The sequence below is a fragment of the Herpailurus yagouaroundi genome, unplaced genomic scaffold, assembly GCF_014898765.1.
Source record: "Herpailurus yagouaroundi ecotype Mexico unplaced genomic scaffold, PumYag 203, whole genome shotgun sequence".
Lineage (NCBI taxonomy): Eukaryota > Metazoa > Chordata > Mammalia > Carnivora > Felidae > Herpailurus > Herpailurus yagouaroundi.
Genome location: NW_024412434.1, coordinates 27,548,432 through 27,572,131, shown reverse-complemented (window position 1 = coordinate 27,572,131; position 23,700 = coordinate 27,548,432). Strand labels below are relative to the sequence as shown.

At 46.0% G+C, this 23,700-nt stretch overlaps 1 protein-coding gene across 1 annotated transcript in view; it reads right to left on the bottom strand.

Annotated features, from left to right (window-relative positions):
• Window positions 1–22,291, bottom strand: part of ITIH5 (inter-alpha-trypsin inhibitor heavy chain 5) — an 81,576-nt gene extending 59,285 nt beyond the window's left edge. The window contains exons 1-2 of the mRNA XM_040451495.1: window positions 22,116–22,291; window positions 12,795–12,839 (exon numbers count right to left, since the gene is read on the bottom strand). Of these exons, the coding sequence (XP_040307429.1) occupies window positions 12,795–12,839; window positions 22,116–22,205 (135 nt within the window). The 5' untranslated portion in view covers window positions 22,206–22,291. The remainder of the gene's footprint in view (window positions 1–12,794; window positions 12,840–22,115) is intronic.
• Window positions 22,292–23,700: the final 1,409 nt, after the last annotated feature.

Below are 23,700 nucleotides of genomic sequence, written 5' to 3'. Positions count from 1 at the left end.
ATGGTATTTTGTAATGGCAGCCCAAGCGGACCAAGACAAGACATCATCTCATGATAGGCTTGGACACACATGCGAAGTAGGCGTTTTTTATTCCCATTTCATATGGGAGAGGAAGTCAAGCCTGCGAGTCAACCAACTGGCTCACCAGGCATTAATGGAAATGAGACTTGAACTCCACCCCGCCTGCTTCAGGCACCACCATGATGCGAGGCTGCCTCTCTGGATGGGTCTTTCTATCTCTGTGTGCTCAAACCCCAGCACAGTCCTCAGTATGCAGCGGGCTGTCAATAAATGCTGAATGGAGCCAGGTTACTCTGCTAGGATCCTACTTTCCCCTACCGGCATCGTCCTGCCCAGTCGATGTGTACTTCAACCTTCCTCTGCTCTCTCGATTGCTTACCAGCGCTGAGCTAGTTTTCAAAATAAATACAAGATGATGGCCTGCTGATATCAAAACATATTGCCCCGTGAGAGACAAAGATAATCTTTAACCCCATTTCAAAAGAGTTTCACAGAGTGTTGTTCTGTTTAAATGTATTTAAAGGGCATGCCCTTCACAGCAAACCATCCAAAGCTGGAGAGGTATTCCATATGATATGTTAGAGAGGTAAGACTTTGCACTCTGAAACAAAGCACATTTGAGAACACCCACGAACACCCACAAGATGGGGTGCTGCATGGAACAGAGCCACACAGGGGCCCGGCCAGAATGGGTGACTACTGGGTACAGAGGTCAAGGGGTTATTCGTCCTTGTGGCTGAACTTTGGGTCCTGGTGATATAAAAGGGTCAAAACAAACGGCACGAGGTGCAGGAAAGATGTTACGAGAGCGTGTAGCTGTCATAGAAAAGCAGAAAAAGATAAACATATAGGTTCAGTGAAGTGATCATCGGGTAGAGAAAGAACTCTAAACATACTTGAAACATTCTTCCCCTGCAAGAGGAAAAGAAGTTCTCCAACCTGGTCTGAGAAGGAATGACATCAAAGCAGTGGTTCCCAAAGTGTGGTCCCAGACCTACCACCATTAGTATCGCCTGGAAACTGATTAAAAATGCAGAATCTCAAACCCCGTCCCAAACTTGCGGAATCGGAAACACAGGGGACGGAGCCAGAAACCTGTATTTTGACAAGCCTTCCAAGCGGTCTGATGGTCGAGTCTGAAACCACTGTTTTAAAGTAATAGGAAGAAGTGGACCTCTTCATATATTTCCTTATCTATAAGAGGGCCTGAATAAGTCACTAAAATTACACTCGCCTCTGAGATCCAAGAATCTGAGGCAAAGCTAACTTGAGGAACAGGGACACGTGGGTGGCTCACTGGGTCAAGCGTCTGCCTGTGGCTCAGATCATGATGTCAGGGTTCGTAGGTTCCAGCCCCGCACTGGGCTCTCAGCTGTCGGCACACAGCCCACTTCAGATCCTCTGTGCCCTCTCTCTCTGCTTCTCCCCCACTGAGCTCTCTTTCAAAAATAAATAAACATTTTAAAAAATCTTGAAAAATAATGGTGATACTCAAAAAAAAAAAATAAAGTAAGGAATAAAACACTGGGTTTGAGGAAACCATTCCTGAACTTAGAAATACTTGATTGTAAATAGTCTTCGTGAAAATTTAGTCTCTTGGGGCACCTGGGTGGCTCCCACTTTGGCTTAGGTTGTGATCTCACAGTCCGTGAGTTCGAGCCCCGTGTCGGGCTCTGTGCTGACACCCCAGAGTCTGGAGCCTGCTTGGGATTCTGTGTCTCCCTCTCTCTCTGCCCCTTCCCCACTCATGCTCTGTCTCTGTCTCTCAAAAATGAGTAAGGTTAAACAAAACAATTTTTTTTTAAAACAAAAAATTTAGTCTCTTTAGGACACTATTGCTCTCTCCTCAAGTGATTTGGATTAAAAAAGAGATTCTAGGGGCGCCTGGGTGGCGCAGTCGGTTAAGCGTCCGACTTCAGCCAGGTCACGATCTCGCGGTCCTTGAGTTCGAGCCCCGCGTCAGGCTCTGGGCTGATGGCTCAGAGCCTGGAGCCTGCTTCAGATTCTGTGCCTCCCTCTCTCTCTGCCCCTCCCCCATTCATGCTCTGTCTCTCTCTGTCCCAAAAATAAATAAACGTTGAAAAAAAAATCAAAAAAAAAAAAAAAAGAGATTCTAGATGTGGTTTAACCAAATGCTTCTGTTAACATATACCATGTTTCAGTAAAGACAATGTGAATTAGGCTGGGGAAGGTATTAATGACGATGAACCTAAGAGCACAATAACCTGCTGGGTTTCCTCCTAATGACAATTTGTATCTTCTCCTCTTTCCAAAATGGAATTTGTCTTATCCAAGATAAATTAAATCGTAAATTGAGAAGCAGTGTCTTACTTTGATTTAGGTTTCCCTGGAAATAGGTTTTCTTCCTAAATAGTCCATGTTTCAACATATTCTTTGATCTCCAATATCCTCATATTCTCATACAAGTGAATCTGTGAAGAGTCTAAAATCCCACTGCACACAGCTCTAATTTCTATAGATGCACCGGGTAAAGGAACCAATGTTAAAATCCTGTGAACTCAGAAAATTCTAGCTCTCATTCTCCACTTTATTTGAAATGTAAACTAGGGGTGCCTGCGTGGCTCAGTCGGTTGAGCGTCCCCCTCCTGGTTTCAGCTCAGGTCATGATCTCACGGTTCATGGGTTCAAGCCCCACACTGGGCTCTGCACTGATGGCACAGAGGCTGCTTGAGATTCTCTCTCTCTCTCTCTCTCTCTCTCTCTCTGCCCCTCCCCCACTCTATCTCTCTCTCCCTCAAATAAATAAAAACTTTTAAAAAAAGTTGACAAAAAATTTCAACATTAAAAAAATGTAAACTAGTTTTTAAAAGAGTATCAAGTAACATCTGTACATGGTAAAAACTTCAAATTACACAGAAAATAAAAGGAAACACAATGGTCTCCCTCCCACCCTGGATCTACAGTTCTGTTCCCCAGAAGCAATACGTAGATTGTTTCTTGGTGTATCCTTCCATAAATACATGCTGTATTGATTTGCTTTAATTTCACTTAATGATACGGTGTATTCATCTTTCTGTATCTGTGCATGTTCCAATTATCTAATGCTGCACATCCGACCACTCTAAAACTTAGTGGTTTAATAGCAACCATGGCATTTTCTCCTGTGGTTTCTGTGGTCAGGAATTCTAGAAAGGCTTGGCCGGTGGGGGCGGGGGCAGTCAGAAGGTGGCTGGGGCCGAAACAATGGGCCCCTGAAGCAGCTCGGGACCGAATGGCATCTGTCTCGTGTCGTCCCAGGGCCCCTCTATGCGATCCTTCCACATGATCAAGTTCAGACCACCTCACACGTCAGTCAGGCTGATGGCATGGTAGCTAGAGGCTTCATGAGTGCGCATTTCCCAACATCAAGGTGGAAGCGACATCCCCTCCTTTGCCCTCACCCTGAAAGTCACGTGGCATCGTTTCCACCATACTCTACTGGGCAAAGGAGTCACAAAGGTATGTTCTTTTTGTTTGTTTTTTTTTTCAACGTTTATTTATTTTTGGGACAGAGAGAGACAGAGCATGAACGGGGGGAGGGGCAGAGAGAGAGGGAGACACAGAATTGGAAACAGGCTCCAGGCTCTGAGCCATCAGCCCAGAGCCCGACGCGGGGCTCGAACTCACGGGACCGCGAGATCGTGACCTGGCTGAAGTCGGACGCCTAACCGACCGCGCCACCCAGGCGCCTCGGTATGTTCTATTTGAAAGGGAGAGAGCCCAGACCCAATCTCAATGGGAGGAGTGGAGTCTCAAAGTGCCACTATCTTTGAAAAATGCAATCTGCCACCGTCCAGAACGATCACCCTCATTCTTTTAACAGTTGCACGGTATTTTCTTTTTTACAGATGCACTATATTTTATTTTATTCTTAAATTTATTTGAGAGAGAGACAGTACACACATGAGTGAGGGAGGGACAGAGAGAGAGAATCCCAAGCAGGCTCCACGCTGTCAGCGCAGAGCCTGATGCAGGGCTCAATCTCACGAATCATGAGATCACAACCTGAGCCAAAATCAAGGGTTGAACGCTTAACTGCCTGCGCCACTCAGGCACCCCGAGATGCACTACATTTTAATTATCCAGCCCCTATTTTATCCATCAACCCTTTATAATTATTTTTCATGATTGTTTGAAATGCTCATGCTCTGATTCATCAATACCAGGGGTCAGCAAACTATGGCAGGCAGGCAGGCCACAGGGGTTTTGTACATAAAGTCTTATTTGAACATAAATTCTTTTACATCCATTCATCTGCATACCGTCTGGAGTTATTTTCATGCTACAGTGTAGAGCAGTTACGCAGTCACATATCTGTGACACGCTACAGCCTTACTTACAAAGCCTGAAGTACCTCTTACCTACTCCTTTAAGTAAAAGTTTGCTGATGCCTGGTCTGCACTATTTAAAAAAAATTGCTTAACATTTATTTATTTTTGAGAAGAGAAAGACAGAGCATGAGCGGGGGAGGAGAGAGAAAGAGGGAGACACAGAATCTGAAACAGGCTCCAGGCTCTGAGCCGTCAGCACAGAGCCCGACGTGGGGCTCGAACTCACAGACTGCGAGATCATGACCTGAGCCGAAGTCGGATGCTTAACCAAATGAGCCACCCAGGCGCCCCTGGTCTGCACTATTTAAAACAGGTAAAGCCCTGATATCAGTCATTTACATACCTTTACTGATTGGTGTGTTTTAGGAAGAAATCTTAAATTATACAGACCACACTTTTACCTGACTTGCACAATCTTTTAAAATTTTTCATGTAGGTGACAACATTTAAAAATTAGGGGCGCCTGGGTGGCTCAGTGGGTTGAGCGTCCAACTTTGGCTCAGGTCATGATCTTGCTGTTCCTGAGTTCAAGCCCCCTGTCGGACTCTGTGCTGACAGCTCAGAGCCTGGAGCCTGCTTCAGGTTCCGTGTCTCCCTCTCTCTCCCTGCCCCTCCCCTGCTCACGCTCTGTCTCTCTCAAAAATGAATAAACTTAAAAAAAAAAATTTAAAAACTGGAAAGTTCACATACAAATCCAGAACTCTCACATCTCTTGGAACAGACGCTGGGGCAACTCTGGATGTACATTCCCCCATGACCGTGACTAACAGTGGCTGTGGCTTTAGATCAGACCCAAATCCCATAGTCCCGGCTCCCCACGCCTACTGACTCACGGACACTGGCCCTGAGTAGCCACGTTCGCTGTGTTTTTACTAGAAGTGTTCTTATTCCAAGCCTGTTTTGCTCGCTAGTCTCCTCTGTTCTACTAGATTAAAAATGGCCACAACTTGTACACCTATGTTGAGAGCGCCATTTTTCACAACAGCCAACGTGTGGAAGTTACCCAAGTGTGCACTGGCCGACGGAGAGAGAAACAAAATGTGCTTTATGCACACAATGGCGTATTACTCAAAAAAAAAGGAAGGAAATCCTGCCATACGCTACAACACAGATTAATTTTGACAGCACTATGCTAAGTGAAATAAATCAGCCGCAGAAGGACGAATCTTGTGTGGTTCGCTTGTATGAATTACGTGCAGCCACCAAAGTCACAGAGACAGAAAGGAGGAAGGCAGTTTCCAGGGGCTGGGAGGAGGGGGAACGGGGAGTTTTATGCGAAGGGTACAGAGTTTCGGTTCTGCAAAATGAAAAGAGTTCTGAAAATGGACGGTGGAGCTGTATGATGCGTGAATATACCTCATACCGCCGCACCGTCCACTTTATAACGGTTTAGAAGTTAAATTTTACGTGATGTGTATTTTAATACAGTAACAACAAAATGTTAAAGATTTCCTGATGGCCCAAATTCTTGGCTTTTCTTGCCATGGAGAGGTGCGTTTTAATTCATTTATCTTTTGATTCTGGGTCTTAGTGGCTTGTTTCACTTACAGAACACACACCAGAAGCGATGTTCTGGGACTCTGAGGCCAGGCCACAGAGAAGCCTCGCCGCTTGGATGCAGGCGTTCCAGAACTCTCCTCGAGGCCCTGAGTCACCAGGTCGGACGGAGCCCGTCACGCCGGAAAGGCCGGGCGTGACCACTGCAGGTGACAGGAGCAGCCAAGGCCAACTGCTGCCCAGGGGCCCAGAGGCCGAGGACACAAACCTTCCGGCTCGGCCCACCTGCCAGCTGAGCGGCCGCCATTGACATCGCGTGGCCAACACAATCATCAGGCTGAGCTCTGCCTCAGTCCCTGCCCCACAAACAGTACGACAGAGTGATTGCTGCTTTAAGCCACTGGGTTTGGGGAAGATCTTTACGCAGCAATAGAAGCTGAGCACCTGATCGCTACGCATTTTTTTGTTTTCTTTTGTGAACTTGTGCCTATTAGAAACACCCCTGAGGGGCACCTGGGTGGCTCAGTTGGTTGGGCGACTGACTTCAGCTCGGGTATGATCTCGCAGTTTGTGGGTTCGAGCCCCACGTCAGGCTCTGTGCTGACAGCTCAGAGCCTGGAGCCTATTTCAGATTCTGTGTCTCCCCCTCTCTCTGCCCCTCCTCTCCTCACGCTCTGTGTCTCTCTGTCTCTCAATAATAAATAAACATTAAAAAATTAAAAAAAAAAAAAAAAAAGAAACACCCTGAAACCCTACTGGAGAAAGTCACCGTATAAATTATAAACACAAAATATAAAGAGTAAGAGTCCAGCCCCCTCGCCTGACCAACGTAGGCCAAAACGGGTTCCTTGCCTCGAGTCACACGGGGAGGAGGCCATCAATCCAGCGCGGGAGCCGGGAGCCCCTGGCTTCCGATCCCGCTTCTTTCGCGAAAGGACCTAGAGGAGCCCGGCCATTCGGGGCTTTCCGCAGCCACCACCCTCAGATGGCCACTGCAACCCAGCACTCCAGACACGTACTAAATACCAGTTTTTGCAGCTGATTCAAAAGTGACCTGGGAACCTCCCCTCACCGTCCGTTACGGGGTAAACACTTGAGACGGAACATTGAGTCGAATCCGTTCTGCACTGCTTTCACATTCCGGCATTTTCCAAACGCTAGCAACCCGCCGCTTAACTCTTGCACGTCAAAGTAGAGTCGTAGTTGGGAAAAGAACTTAGGAAGTGTGCAGCTTAGGGAAACAAAGGTTACAGATGAGCTGCGGGCCTTTCTGCGTGAAGTCCGGCTCCTCCGCGGACAATCCTTGCCCAGCACTGTTCTGAAAAGAATTTAAAATTTTCTTCACTTGGTACACCGGAGACTATTTGTCATGCTGATTTGTCCTTATTCGTAGTGTCAATTATCATTTCATGAAACTGAAAATGTGACATTGGAAGACACCTCACAAAACACAAAGCCTAACTATTATGGTATTTCTGTTTTGCCTCAAATTAAGATTATGGATGTGGTAGAAATTTTCCACACTATTACATCAGAAATAGGAGGCATAGTTTACGGGCCCAAGAGACAGATTGAGAAAAGTTTCAAGAAGCTATTTTAGTTTTACTGCTTCTGCCCAGTTACTACTTTCCCACAGAGGCCCCCACTGTTATGCCTCGTGGCCCTTGCCCCACCGGACAGCACCCTCCGTCTACAACGTACGGGAACCTGTTATGTGCAGGCCTACCCCCGCCCCCAGGCTGCTCACGCCTTCCCCTGTCCCAACTAGACAGGACACACGTGCAGAACAGGAACCGTGACTTCGTCCTCGTGCTTGCGTTTTCTTCCCCACAGCTCTCAGCATAAAGTAAAACTCAAAAACATTTGTGAAACTGAATTTTTGAATCTTGATAATTAAAGAAAAATATATATTCCCCCCCCCCCCGCAAAAAAAAGAAATGGTAACTAACTAGAATTTGTTAATCACTACCATAGATTAAATTCCATGAAGGACCGAGAAGGTCTATTACACATGGTTCCTTCTCTCAGGGCACTTATGATCCCATTGGGAAGAAAGTGCAAAAAACATAAAGAAACATAGGGAGATACGTAGAGACATACATTTCACTCATTGGCTGGAAGACCTACTAGAGTTCAGAAGAAAGAACAATCAGGGAGATCTGTAAAAGTAAGAAAAGGTTTTTTTTTTGTTTTTTTTTTTAATTTTTTTTTTCAACGTTTATTTTTGGGACAGAGAGAGACAGCATGAACGGGCGAGGGGCAGAGAGAGAGGGAGACACAGAATCGGAAACAGGCTCCAGGCTCTGAGCCATCAGCCCAGAGCCCGACGCGGGGCTCGAACTCACGGACCGCGAGATCGTGACCTGGCTGAAGTCGGACGCTTAACCGACTGCGCCACCCAGGCGCCCCAAGAAAAGGTTTTAAAATAGACGTAGAGTTGGCATGTGGTGACAGAGAACAAAAGGAACGTTCTGAAAACACAAAAGACACGGAAGCAGGAATGAACCTTAGCTCGTTCCTGGAACAAAGAACAGAGCGGTTTAATTAGCAAGGGGGGCACAGTGTGAGGAGAATCCTGGACGGTCAGGAAAGGAGAGCCCAAGGCCAAGGGCGGAACTCGGAACGGCAGAGCTTCATGAAAATGTGTCCGGAAAGGAAGGATGTGAAACCGTTGCTTCAGTTCTTCCCAGTGCACGGTTCCTAAAAACCCACCGTGTTTTCCATATTGATATTTAACTCATTATTTTATCTGGGGACGTGAACTGGAAAATAGGAGGCAAAATCCAAGTCTTCCTGTGACAAAACAGCTTCACTATTTTTCTTACAAAGGCTAAACTACTGGAAAAGCAGTTTGAGGCAGGGAGGGTCTTAATGAGCTGCTCGAGGGACCAAAGTCTTGTGTGTGACTCATGTGGGCCACTTAAAATCAAGCCACCCAGAGGATGTCCTGAATTACCCAAGATGCCATCTGGAAATGTAACGGTGCAGTGTTTGTGACGGCATCTTCCAGCACCAGGACTCTTCCCAGATTAACCTTTTGTTGTTTTATTCTGGTCTAACGGTTCTCCAGTGACCGTTAGGAGAAACGATTCTGGAGATGGCAGAGAACCTCAGAAGTCATGCAACTCGGCCCCCCCTCACTTTGTAAAGGAGAAGGCTGGTGCTGGGCAGCTGGCCAACTCTGGGTCCACAGATTGGTACTGACCCTTCACGTCTCTCCTTTCTAGGAGACAGACGCACACCTAACTAACCCTTAGTGACGTTAACAACCCCCAGGACCATGCTCCCTGTGCACGGACTGTATTTTCTATCTTCCTGATGCTCTGGCATTTGGGACCTTGCTCCTGGAGAGAAAGTCCCTCCCAGGGCAAGCTAATTCCTAGAGACAGCAAACTCCCCTTGTGTGAGCCTACCTTCGATACACGAGCAGCCAGCCCAGAGCCCGCACCCAGCCACCTCCTTCATCAGGCTTTCGCACGCCAAGCCGATATTGCCCTTTACCCCAGGTCACCCCAGGGCCAGGTACCAGACAGCTAGAGACCATCACGGGGCCTCCCGTTCCTAGGGATCTGGGAGCATAAACTCCTTCCTTCGTGGTGACCACTTCCAGGTCTCCGCGTCCTCTCACCACATCTGCTTAAAACAAACCCCAACTACAAATCTGAAGATGCCAAGCCACGGTCCTGCCCCTGGGAGGTTAAATGATGGCAGTGAAGAGCAGGCCAGTGTCTGTTAGGGGCCACGGATCTGCGGGCACAAAGATACCCCTGCTTCTTAAAGCATCATTTTTCTCTGCGTATGTGTTGCCAGAGGGAGTCATAAAAAGGGTAGCTAATTAATTCCGAAGAAAATCAAGCAAATCCTTGTGATTCGGGAGCTGGCAGTGATGGGAGAACAGCAGCTGTTGCCACCCACACTCTATTCATTGGTCAGGGAACATTCACAGACCTTCAGATTAGTGTGGTATGGCTGGAGCATAAAACAGAAGACGCATGGGGTAAACTGAGGCCAAAGAGGCAGGCCACAGCCAGATCACACAGGGCCTTACATGTCTTTGGAGTTTATCCTATAGACAATGTGGAGTCACCAAACACATCTGCAAAAGAGAGTGAGGGATCAAGTCGGCCGCTGGAAAGATCATTCGGGGACCAGCTGGAGGTATAAACAACGTTCATTTTGAACAGGCATGATGCATGTGAAATTAAGACTTTTAAAATTCTTAAGAGATTTTTAAGAAAATCCAAGTGATTACATAAATATTCTAAGTTTAAGGGTCAAGAAAACCTTGGAAACCAAGGATGAAAACTCGGCTATTTTAAAAAAAGATAAACTTAGTTTTTACTAACAGACTGAAAACTTCTGTACGGAAAGCACAGCATAAACAAAGTTAATCGACAAACGACGCATTTAGGGGGGAATTCTTCCAATTCAGAAGACAGAGAAGCTCTGGCATAGAAAGATCTCCATCATACCAACGACTAGGGGATAAAAAACACAACAGAAAGAGGTACAAGACACACACACCCCCACTTCACAAAAGAACCACTCTAAATGGCCAATAAATGTACAGAAAAAAGTCTACATTCACAAGTAGTCACGCAAATGCTAAAGGAACAATGAGACAAACAGTGTATATCTAAGAGACTGACAAGTCAAAAAGTAACACACATCTGCTGGCAGAAATGTGTGTGCTGATCGATGCAGATAGAAATGCAATTCATACAGACAGTACTAAGGGCACGAGTATTCGAAAGCAGTCCAGCGACATCCACCCATATGTAAAATGCCCATGCACTTTGATCCAACAATCCTCCTATTGAAAATCTAGCCATAGAATAAAAAGCACCCACATAACAGAATAAAGAAAAAGTTTTTTACAGCATTTTTTTCCAAGGACAAAAAACTGGAGAGAAATCTAAAGCTCATCCATAGCAGAATGCTTCGTAAGTTACGGTGTGCCCACGACATGGAATATTTTTCACCATCGAAAAGAATGGATACGGTTAGGCCAAGCGAAATACTGTGGATTGAGAAGAGTAAGAAATGGAAAAAAAGAGACGTAGTTGAGAAGGCGGGGTGCTGTGTTCGGTAAGAGCACACACAGATGCCAGACATGGGCCTCAAATCCCGGCTCTGCCCCACCTCCCCAAATGCGTGGGTCTTGGGTGAGTTACTCAGTCCCTCTGAGTCTCTGCTTCGTCATCTGTAATGTCTCAAAGAACGGGACAAGAGCGACTGAGTTATGACACGTGGAGGCACACGGTTAGCCCTCGGTCACCATTAGCCATCATCATATGATCCCACTATTTGAAAGCAATGATCAGAAATCTCCTATCTGCAAATGTCTATGTTTCCCCCATCTTCTCTGGCGCGTTCTTTTTCTCAGTGGCACCTGTCATCATCTCCATTGCTCATACACTTGTCATTTATTTATTCACTTTGTCTTTTTTTTGTCTATCTCTACCCCACCTTAGAATTCAAGCTCTGTGAAAGACAGGGGCCTCTGTCTGTCTTGTTCATTGCTGTATTCCCAGTGTCTACAGTGGTGCAGGGTAGACAGTAAGCATTCAAAAAAACGCTTACCCTCTTAGTTGGAATGAACGTATGCATGGATGTGTGCATGAATGAATGAATATGTGTACAGGTCTCGCTAGGAGACTATTTTCCATGAGCCTCTGCTATTTCTGCACATTTTTCAACTAGGGGCACTAGCTACCTTTGTTTTGAACCATCTTTTCAAGGATGTTTGGACAGTGAACAGATTTGGAAGAGGGAGTTGGTATCTCCCCCAGAGCAAAGGGGAAGCTGGATTAAGATCTAGAACAATAAAGAGAACGTGCCCCTCGAGGGACAAAGATCAGGCAGGTTTAGTCCTCATAAGAGAGTCCGGTTCCCCAAGCGCAGAGTTCCTCCCATGTGTAGGTGTCGTCAGGCCCTCTCCGTGTGACCATATGGGAACTGCGCCCGGGAACGGTACAGACTCTGACTGTCACAACACCGCTACTCTGTGAGCAACGATCACCCTCTGTCTCTGACCCGGGAGTCTCCTGTACTCTGCCGGCATCCATGCAATGGCACCAAACTAACTCCTTGGCTTGTAAACCGGGGAAAATCCAGACTCCTCACAATTCTGGATAAACAATGTTTATGTTCATCGTCTATCTGTCTATAATCACGCGAACATGGAGACAAACATGAAAGAATGACTACGAGATTAATAAACTTGGGAGGATCAGGAGAAGGAAGGGGGAGGAAGCCAAGCAAAGAATAACAAGAACACAACGCCCCAGTCCGGCAAAGATGGGAATGATTGTGACGGCGGTCGTGCTAAAGCTAGAACTGACTCACACAGCACCAAAGTGTAGAGAGGCCCTGGATAGATGCCTACCCACTGAGGACCTGTTGCAGAATCCACATCCCAGAGCCGGGAGGTGTGTCCCCACATCCCAATATGGCCCTGCACCCGCAGTGGTAAGGAAGAACCGAGTCTGGGTCAAGTAAGCTCTTAGGGTTCCTGATCACGTGCCCAAATTCCAACCTGAGAGCCCCAACATGCGCCGAGAGCCGTGCTCAGCTGCATCACGGGAAGCTGCCACCTACAAATGTGACTTCTTGGCTTTAGTTGTTTACTTCACAACAAAGCCTTTATTTCTTGTCTAAGAAAGCCATTAAATGTGTAGGTTAATTTAAGTTTTGTTTCTTTTTTTTAAAGGCTCTGAAACCCCAAACTTTGTCCTCAGAGCCCTACTGAAATAATCAGGTCTCTTTCCGGAAAGAAAAGTTCACTTGCAGAAAGGCTTGTAAAAGCTATGCTGTTTCATGTCAGGATTCTTCTACACGCAACTTTACAAGCTTTGGAAAAGCTGCCAGCAGAGCCAGGGCCTGGTTCAAAACACACAGAACAGGAGGGGACGGACATCGAAGATGCACCATGAGTATACGTACCAGCCTCTGCAACAGTCTGACCTGCCTCGGTCCCGTGAATCCAACCTGTAAGAAGAAAAAAGCCATGAAATAGGCTTGTGAGGCCATTCTGAAATGAATTACCTGAGGGGGGTTAAAACCGATCCAAACCTACAGAAGGGATTATGCATCCTGAAAAGCAGATTGAAAATTAATTAATTACTCACCCTGAAATTAAGATTGGACCCTTAATTAAGTCACTGCCAGGCCAGAACTAGAATTCATCCCCCAGAGTCCTGGTTGACTGCTTGACCCATGATGTCACTACCTCCTCACCTGAGAGTTCTTCTATCTGTTACAACAATAAGTATGAAATGATAAAAAGAAAGAATTCATCAGAATGTCTGTGCTCTGTTTCACTGTATTCCTGGCTTGAAAATAAAGCTCTTTTTGTCTATTACAATGAGTAAATGTATTCAGTTCTACTCTGATGGGCTCAATTATTCAACTCAAAACTTGAGGAAACTCTGCAAGCAAAACCGAATTTACCTTGAATTTTCTTACTGTATTTTTTCTGGTTTAACCATACTTTCTCACATGTGGAAGAGGGGCATGAGAAGGTGATAAAATCCTCATTAAAAATTGTATTAATTAATCAGCCACTCTGGACTAATTTAAAAGTCTTATTAGCTGCTTGTGGAACATCATTCATAGCAAATCACTGCTTAAATAAAGTGTTAACGACAACTGCTGTGAGTAATAAATCATCCTTTCTAGAGGACAGTTTGATAATGTAGATCAAAAGCTTGAAAACTATGCCTAGACTTTATGAGTATCTTTTTTTTAACAGCTCTACAATGTGTAATTTACAAATATAACTCATTCACTTAAAGTGCATGGTTTAGTTTTTTTTTTTTTTTTTTTAGTATATTCAGAGTTGTACATCCATCACCACCATCAATTTAGAACATTTTTATTATGTCAAAAAGAAACCCTGCACCCCTTAGCTGTCACCTCCCAACCACTAATCTACTTGGTCCCTGTGGGCTTGCCCATTCTGGACGTTTCACAGGAATGGACTCATACGATACACAGTCTTTTATGACTGGCTTTTTTCACTTAGCGTCATCTTTTCAAGGTCATCCCTGTTTTCTTTTAATTGTTTTAATGTTTTATTTATTTTTGAAAGAGAGAGAGGGAGAGACACACAGAGTACAAGTCGGGGAGGGGCAGACAGGGAGACACAGAATCCAAAGCAGGCTCCAGGCTCTGAGCTGTCAACACAGAGCCCGACATGGGCTCGAACTCACGAGAGATCATGACCTGAGTCGAAGCTGGACGCCCAATCGACTAAGCCACCCAGGTGCCCCGAGGCCATCCCTGTTGTAGCATTTATTAGTACTTTATTCCTTTTTGTGTCCAGATAATATTCCTTTGTATGGATAGACCACATTTTGAGTATCTGTTCGCCAGGTGATAGACATTCAGGTTATTTCCACTTTTTGGCTATTGTGAATAATGCTAAATTTACATAAACATTCACACGCAAGTCTTTGTGTTGGACATAGATAGCCAGGAGGGGAGTGCCTGGGCCATACGGTAAATTTAAGTTTGACTTTTTAAGAAATTGCCAAACTGTTTTCCAAAGTGTCTGCAACATGTTTACATTCACACCAGTAGGCATGTTTTTTGATTTAGAAACCCTACTTAACAGAAAAGTCCCATGAGAGAAAACAAATAACAGAAAAAAAATAAGAAAATTCTTTGCAACTTTTAAAACAATTGCTAATAATTAGAAATAGCCTAAAATAGTCTTAAAAAGAGGTCTGGTTAAGTATATTATGATACACAGATCAATTAGAATACAGCTACAGAAAATAATGATGTGTATCCATACATCAATAAATGTTCATTTTACTGAATCTTTATCTGCAGAAGTACTGCGTTTCCTCGGTCCCTGTGGGGAGACAGGGCCATGTGACGAGCTATTGCCAAGAAGTTATGAATGTAAGTAACATTTGTCACTTCTGGGTTAAGTGATTTAATTACAGTGGACCATCCTACAGAACTGCTTTTTCTTTCTGGTACAGTAAACAGCAGTGTTGGAAATGGTAGCGGCTCCATCGAGCCCAAGTTCCCAGTGGCTCCCACCAACCCAGGACAGACGAGCTATACAAGCAAGGAATAAGTGTTTGGTATCTAAGACACTGAGATTTTTAAGACATCGTCACCACAGAGTGACCTAGCCTATCCTGATTAATAAATCCATGATGCGTTTTAAGTGATTAAATCTGGTAACAAAACATCACATCTAACATGATCTCGTGTGTAAGTCATGTGTTTGTATGTGTAGAATGTATACTGAAATGTAATGGCTGTTACCTGTGGGTGGCTAAACTCTTTTTCTTTATACTTCCCCGTATTATCTCCCATTTTGACAAATTCACGTTTTACTTCCGAAACAGGAAAAAAAAAAAAAGCAATAAAGATATTTCCATTTAGGAAACTAAAGTCATAACAGTAACTGTTTTAATCCCTATCCTCTCCTGATCTCCCCCTGAAAAAAACAAAAATATATATATGTGTGTATATATATATATATATATGCTATTATAAATTATCATTATAAGCCATTATAGAGCCTCCTACTCTACAGAGCATGGAACAGAAGAAATACCACAGGATTTAGGTTGACACCCACCACCCTGACTCCAAATGAGAACCAAAGAATTAGTAGGATGATACTGATTTCTCTTTCTACAATGAGGGGTGATGTCTGAGCCACTCTCCAAGGGAAGCTTTCTGGGCAAGGTCTCCACCAGTTCTGCAGGTTCATCTCAGGTCTTTCCCTTCCTCAAACTGTGGAATAGGCTGGGGACCGCTTAACATAGCACCGGCCAGAGGGAAAGCCCAGCCCCTCCCAGGTATTATGATCTGTGATTGATCTAAAGTATTTTCTTTGAAGTTCCCTCCTTTGTAAAATAAGTTCTCCAAGAAAATAAACAAGCTTTAAGGAGAACAAGAGAAGTTGGTTTTTCATTTTTGAGATGACTATCTTATGTCTCAGGGGATCGCTATGGCAACACTTCAGTCCAAGTTTAAACGAGATTGAACCAGAATCAAAACTTCCCGGTACAGACAGACTCCTGGTGCCAACTAGGATCGGCTCTGGAAATCACACCAATGTCATCAGCATTGTTTTTACCTAGGGATTCCTGATCCCTCTTATTGTTCAAGTGCTTCCCTGGGAGTGGGGTTCAAGAACAGATATGTAACTGACTCCAGCTCACTGTCAAGGGCTGCCACGAACAGTAATCTCAAGAGCTTGGGGCTCCAAATCATAGACATGCCAGAGAGCTCCAAAAAGATTCTTTGCTCCTACGGAGCTGAGCTTCCTTCTCAAGCATCAGAACAGAAGATTTCCAGGCCACAATATTTACTGAGAAACATTAGCCAGGATCCTTGCCATCGAGGACCATACCATATAACTTGAAAGAAAGAACTGTGCTCACGACAACTTAACAGACAGGGTCGTTTTTGTAAGTTACAAAGGAAACGGAAAAAAGTCGAGTTTGCTAGGCTGCAAGTAACGATGAGAAGCTTTACGATGGAGGTACGGTTGAACCAGCCAGGTAGGGGTTTGGGGAGGGAATGAAAGGACAGGAGAAATGGACGGAGAATCAGGTTCAACAGGAACTATGCTGAGAAACAGCTTCAGAGATCCACCACTGCCTCTCCAATATGTATGGACCAAGCAGCACTCACTACCAGGAGGTGGGGGTAGGTGAAGAGTTCCTTTGTGCAAAGAATATAGTACTAACAGTCACGGCTCTGGAGTCTAGGATCCCCCATCTACGTCATCAGTTAGTCTAGCTCTAGTAAGATGGCAGGCACGGCTTAAATGTTCACAATTTGACTAAGGACTGTATTTGATCCCCAAGATTTATCACAGTGTTGGATCACGATTAGAAGAGAAGAGAAATGCCCTTAGAGCATTCCAAGAAGTCCATAAATGGGAAGAGCATGGGAGGAGAGGAAAACGCAAAACCCAATTCTAACCAGGGTGAAAGACACTCAGAATATGTAGGACACAGACATTCCCTCTTGGCATGGATGCTTTAATGACCCAGGATGACTGAAGAGAGACGTGAAGACAGAGTTCATTCCCTCTACTCTTCCATTTGAGCTCTATCACTGGGTCTGTGACCCCAGATCCCATAACAGATCCAAAGGACACTACATTTGGGCTAACTTCAGCCACACCGCCACCAAGGGACTGAAGTCGTGAGTTCCTACAGGGCTCTGTGCTAGGAACCGACCTACCAGGTGGCCCGCGTCCCCTGAGGATGTCTGCAATCCTGAAACCAAGATCCAGGAACTCAGAAGTCAGTGCCTCAGAGATCTGTTACAGGGCCTGAAACAAAACGTAGGCCTACGGGTTGGAAAGGCACTGGAGTCACCATCTGTCACCTGGGCTGAGAACAATTCGTGTAGGTAACTCTGAATGACTCACACAGAAGTTTTACTCCTTCGGAGTAATGTTGCTACAGGCTGCTCGGCTATTTGCAATTCAGGATGCCTAGAATCTCAGCCGTGGAAGAAGAAACGTTAGTTTGGGGTTACAACTCCAAACCATTTCCAGGTAGGTTTAAAAAAAACAAAACAAAACCGGCCACTGGCCTTAGGCAAGTCACTGTTTCTTTTCTTCACCTGTGAAAAACAAGGGAAATGGACTTTGCCTCTAGGAAAATAAGGAGGGGATTCAGGAGGCCCCCCCCCCCCCACAAAAAGCTCAGGTCTCCACCCACCGCCCCACCTTCTTAAATGGAGCCAGTCCCTCGTTAGCAACAGAGAACTTGCTGGGGTCTCCGAACCAAACCCTGAAAACACGGGAGGCCAGATCGCTTTCTGTGGAGCATCCAAGGTTTGGGAAGAGTGCTGGTTAGGAAAATGACCCGGTTCTCTATACATCCCTATCCTCCCTCCCCCTCCCACTCAAGGAAACGAGAGATGGCTGGTTCGGGAGCGAGTAAATCTCTGGACTCTCTCCCACAATAACCTCCTTCCGGTTCAGCCTGACGACTCCAATTCTCCAATCACACCCGTGCACATAAAGGAGACGGTACAGAGTGGCCTGGAGCTCACAAAATCTTTTATGGACTTTACTTGTTAAAGAGTTAAGTACAAAAACAAGAACAAAAAAATTTGTGGTCTCGATTCTTGATTTGTGTTTCTGAACGCAAAGGTTTGGTTGCTAGCGACAGATTATAAAAAATTAACACTCCCAGAAATTCTCAATTCGGGGGATCAGAGCATCCCCACACTCGATGTGGTCACCACAAGCCTATACTCAACACCATCCCTATTCCAGGAGCCACAAATAAAAATCACATTGAAACAAATTCTATTAGGTTATAAATATGAAAGTGGCTTTGCCTTTGGAGGAGCCCTTGAAAGCCTGGCTTTGGCACTCAGCACACCTGGGTTCTACCCCGGGCTCTGCACGTATCACTTGGGTATGTCACTTCCTCTGGGCGGATTCCCATGGTTCTCCTGGAAAGTACGCACACGGAGACTTTCCTTGCGGTGGTAAGTCAGAGATTCAACCAGGCCGTCCAAAGACAATAAAAGTGGCTCATTTTACTTTAGTGCTTACTGAATGCATGCACTTTGCCTGGATTAACCCACTTAATCCTCACAATAATCATAAGAGCAGAAGCGGGTTTATTATTTTACTATTACTTAGAGGCTAGTAAAACGTAAGCTTCAGAACCTCTCGCTTGTACAGTCTTAATAGGAGACACCGCAGCGTTTGGCAGCCTATAAAAATGAGGCATTTGTTGTGATTTATCATCCTAAATAAATGTTCACTTTAGCACCTAATTTGGTGGTCATAATTTGATATACTTTTTCTTTAAGAGGGCCCTGCCAATTATGTAAACTTTATTTGCCTCTAAAAATGTAAAACTTTAATTGCAGATGAGAGTAATGATCCTATTTGGCAGATGATGAAACTGAGATCCAGAGAGGTTAAGTCACTTGCCCAAGTACACACAGCCAGTTAGTGCTGGGAATGCACATTTGAACCCAGGCAGTCTGGCTCGGAGTGCTCTTACCCATATCCTTTACTGCTTCTTATTTTTACACAGAGCCACTAGCAAACTCTCTGGGACATTCTGAACATGCAATAATTAGTCGCTTTCATTATTTTGTACATGAAAAACTGCTTTTGTAATAAGAGGAATACAGGCCTATCCTGATTTAAAGAAGCCATATCAGTTTGAAACTTGGGAAACAGATACATCTGTAACTGGCTGACTTTATACAAGAGACTTCCTTTTTAACATTAATTTCCTGGAAGGTTCTTCTAAAGCCGTATTATTCTAAGTGTGGTCCACGGATCATCTATAACAGGATCCCCGGAGCCCCACCCCAAACCTAATGGATCTAAATGGATGGGAGTGGGGGCTCAGGAGTCTGCGTAGTTAATGAGCTCCTGAGCTCTATTTGCACACCAGCGGATGAAGACCACTGCTGATAGCCCTCCCCCGCTATGGGTAACAAATGGGGCAGAGGGCCCCAGGGGAGAAAGGAGCTTGAATTTAAGGCGTCATTAGTGATATCGACAAATGAAGGTAATTAACAAGTAGCAGTTGCAATGGGAGCCAAGGGGTCATGTTCATGTAAGTTGAAATTTACATAAAATTCACATATTCATTTACATTTAACAATTAAGTTTGTATGTAACTTTGAAGACCATAATTATGGAGAATAAGCACCAACTACACGCCCACGTGCTGTTGTTTTAAGTATGTTAATTCTTTCAATCTTCAAACTCCTTTTAAATTTTTTTTTTCAACGTTTATTTATTTTTGGGACAGAGAGGGACAGAGCATGAACGGGGGAGGGGCAGAGAGAGAGGGAGACACAGAATCGGAAACAGGCTCCAGGCTCCGAGCCATCAGCCCAGAGCCCGACGCAGGGCTCGAACTCACTGACCGCAAGATCGTGACCTGGCTGATGTCGGACGCTCAACCGACTGCGCCACCCAGGCGCCCCCAAACTCCTTTTAATTAAGTAATTTCATCATTCTCACTCTCCAGATGGAGATGGGTAAATAGAGACTCCCAGACAGGCAGTAAGTAACTCTCCAGTACGTGCAGAGCCAGGATTTGGACCCAGGAAATCTGGCTCTGGAGCCTGTGTTCTTTTTTTTTTTTTTTTTTAACGTTTATTTATTTTTTTGGGACAGAGAGAGACAGAGCATGAACGGGGAGGGGCAGAGAGAGAGGGAGACACAGAATCGGAAACAGGCTCCAGGCTCTGAGCCATCAGCCCAGAGCCCGACGCGGGGCTCGAACTCACGGAGTGCGAGATCGTGACCTGGCTGAAGTCGGACGCTTAACCGACTGCGCCACCCAGGCGCCCCATGGAGCCTGTGTTCTTAAATCCCACATCACACACACACACACACACACACACACACACACACACACCTTTTAATAGAGATAAAAAGGTAAAATGGCAAACTTTCATAGAACTTCGTATCCTGCAGTTTCTGTCTGAGTTAGTCATTTTCAAGATGAATAAACAGTGCTGTGGTTTGAGGCAGCAAGAATCCCTAAAATGGGCCAAAGCCATGTCACTCCGTGCAGGAAAAGTCTAGAGTGCTAAGCCCACTTGCTCTGGCAGATGCTGGCACTTCCATCCCTCCTCCTAACTCATAAATATAATCCTTGTTTCAGTTTCTCCCACACTTTCCTCCCTCCACCCCCCCCAACAAAAGTTTCAAGCTCTTTACCCCAAATTCCTTCCCTCTGCGCTTCAGCCGTCCAAGCCCAGCAGCAGGAGCTAATGTAAATGCGGACACCAGGCCAGGCACTTGAGCCGTATTCACTGTGCAATCTGTTACACCCCAGTAGTGCCCACATTTTAAAGAATTGGAAGTTGAAGCCCCCAGTGACTTGCCCAGGATCACAGAGCCGGCAAGTGACAGGACCAGGAATCAAACCCAGGCAGCCTGACACCAAGCCCGTGCCCTTAACCACTTTGCTAACACGTCTACCATTTATTGAGTGCTCACTGCATACCAGATCCTTTGCACAAACTAGCCGCTGAATCCTTACAAGCATGCTCGAGAGGAGGTGTATTCTCTGCTGCGACCAAGCAGAAAGCAAGGCCCAGAAAGATTACACAGCCTGTCCAGGCCACACAACTGTAAAGGGCTAAGTGAAGGCCAGATTTTCTTTTCTGGATCCAAAGCCTGCGCTTTCCCCACTCCACCTCTCCCCCTCCTGGAATTTTTACTGGTTCCTCCTCCTGCCTGACAAGCCTACAAGAGAAGGATCGCCTAGTTTATTTTGCAGAAATCACATCCACGTGCAGACTCAACCAGAGAGTAACCACCTTCCAGATCTGCTCTTCAAACCACAGTGCTGGAAAAGGAAAAGGACAAGTAAGCCTACTTATCTCCTGTTCCCATCGTGTGAAACACGCTTTAAGTTACACAATTTTAAAATAATTTAAATGAGGCGTGTGTGAACAGCACCCAGAGATGCAGGTAAGCACTGCCTGCTTTAACTGGGGCACAGCCACTTCCCCCATGAGGTCTTCAGGCTGATATCTGTCTCAGTTCGTCGTATGTTTTTCAATAGGCTTTGCTGTTCCTCAGACATGGCATTGAGCGTTCATACATGTAGGACTTAACCACCTGTGAGGTTAGGCCTTTTGAAACACGAACTCCTGGCAGACGCACAGAATATTAACTAGGGGAAGTGAGCCTTGGGTTCTGGTCCTCCCTGTCAGGCCACCTTTAAACGGCTAACCCACTGATAGGAACCTGATAGGAAACGTGTTACCCTGGCTTTCAGATGGGGAAAGTGGAGGGTTCTGGGAGTTTGGAATTTCTCCTAGATTGTGCTTTTTCCCTGAACAATTAGGAACAACGGTAGTTAACACACTACCCCCTACATGCATCTTGAGGAAGAAACTTTGCAAGTAACTGGGGGCTCTCTCTCAACAATGAACATCACGCAACAAACTAGGAGAAATCCGCGCAGATTTCTACGGGAGCCAAGATCTGGTTGTGCAGGACTTTCAAGTCCCAGACACAATTCTGCAGGAAGTTCACCCTCCGGGCGATCGCCAAGAGTGACCAATAGAGGGGGAAGCGCAGGAGAAGACTGGGGAACGGAGAGCAGAAGGGGCTACGATGTGACAGGAGGTGGAGGTGATCCCTCCCTTCCTCGCGTCCAGGACCCATCCGAGGGCGTCTGTCCAACAGCCACGCGCCACGAGAAGCCGGTGGGAAGGGACGGCAGCCCGCGCCCGGAGCCATCCCTAGGTCCTCCCACCTCTACTTACTTGCTCCGAAGTGTCATCCCGGGGCCAGGCCTCTCCCAGCGACCCCGCGCAGAGCGGCAGCCCCAAGCACAGCCCCAGCAGCAGGAGCATGGCGGGGGCTAAGGCGCGGCGGCAGGGACCAGGCGGGACGCGCTCAAGGGACCGCTCCCGGGCTCGGCGGCTGCAGAGGCGCTCGGCCCCGCCTCCGCGCCCCCTCCGGGCCCCGCCCCCCACGCGCCCCGCCCCCGGCCCGCCCCGCGTCGATCCCGGTCCCAGGCGGGTCTCCACCGCCCCAGGGAGGAGGCCCCCGCAGGCCAGCCTCACCGCGAGCCAGCTCGCCCCCCGGTCCCCTCCGCGGCCCGCCCTTCAGCTCCGCCCTCCTCGCCCCGTCTCCCTCAGTCGCCTTCTGCCGCCACCTTCAGGGCTTATGACACCTGCCACCCCATCCCCAAATGTTTCTCTCCAGCAAGGTGTGAAATGCTTCTTCCTGGACTAGCTAAAATTCCTGTCGCAGGAGGATACGGGAGTAGCTAGCCTGGCCCTCAGCATACTGCCCCCCGCCCCCCCCCCACCCCCTGCTCTATATACCAATACCCCCCATCTGTTAAATATACTCCCTCCCCTGCTCTATAGCCACAACCACTCCCTCCCTGCTAGCATGAAGCCAACAGGAGACCTTCTGACTTCTGCCCAGAGAATGGCATATGCCCCTTGGCATCCTGCACTGATGCATAAAAGTCAAATTAAGGGACGCTAATTAGTCGTCTGATGCAGAGAGTACTAGCAATGTTGTCCTCTTTTATGCAGTTCTGACATAAGGGGGCAGAAAAGGAGAGGCCAGAACTGGCCCTGTGTAGAGTCTCTCTAAATTTTTGGTTATCAATCATGAAAATCAGTATCATTGTATATGTCAGTGACAAACTATTGGTGATAATTCCGTTCCGCCCTAGGAAGAATTACCTGTCAACCACCCACACGCAGGCTTGATAGCCTGGGCACCAAGTTTTTATCTGGTAAACACACACTGTAGCTAGAGCTGCTCGTTTATTTCAACTTTCAAAAGACAATCACTTCCAAGACGTTTTCTCTGTCTCTGTTAAGGACTGCATCCAAGTCCATGAGCTGAATGATACTGAGAGGCTGGCAACAACCTCAGTGGCTAAGAGCTGGGAAATGGCTAACTCAAATAATGGAACATCCATCCTGTGGAATCTTATACAGCCAGTAAATAGTAATCACAAAGTCTGTGGAAACAGGAAAAAAGCAAACAAACAAACAAACAAACAAAAAAGGTTTACAGTATAATCTAAAGGAAAAACTCAACAGTATGGTTATAATTAGGTAAAAATACGGATTCATACACATAAGAACTAGGGAAAAAAACATGAAAAATGAAAAGAATGGGTGGTTAGTTTATGGTGATACCTCTTCTTAAAATACTTTACCTACTCTTTTTTTTTTAATTTTTTTTATGTTTATTTATTTTTGAGACAGAGAATGAACAGGGGAGGGTCAGAGAGAGAGGGAGACACAGAATCTGAAGCAGGCTCCAGGCTCTGAGCTGTCAGCACAGAGCCCGATGCAGGGCTTGAACTCACAGACTGTG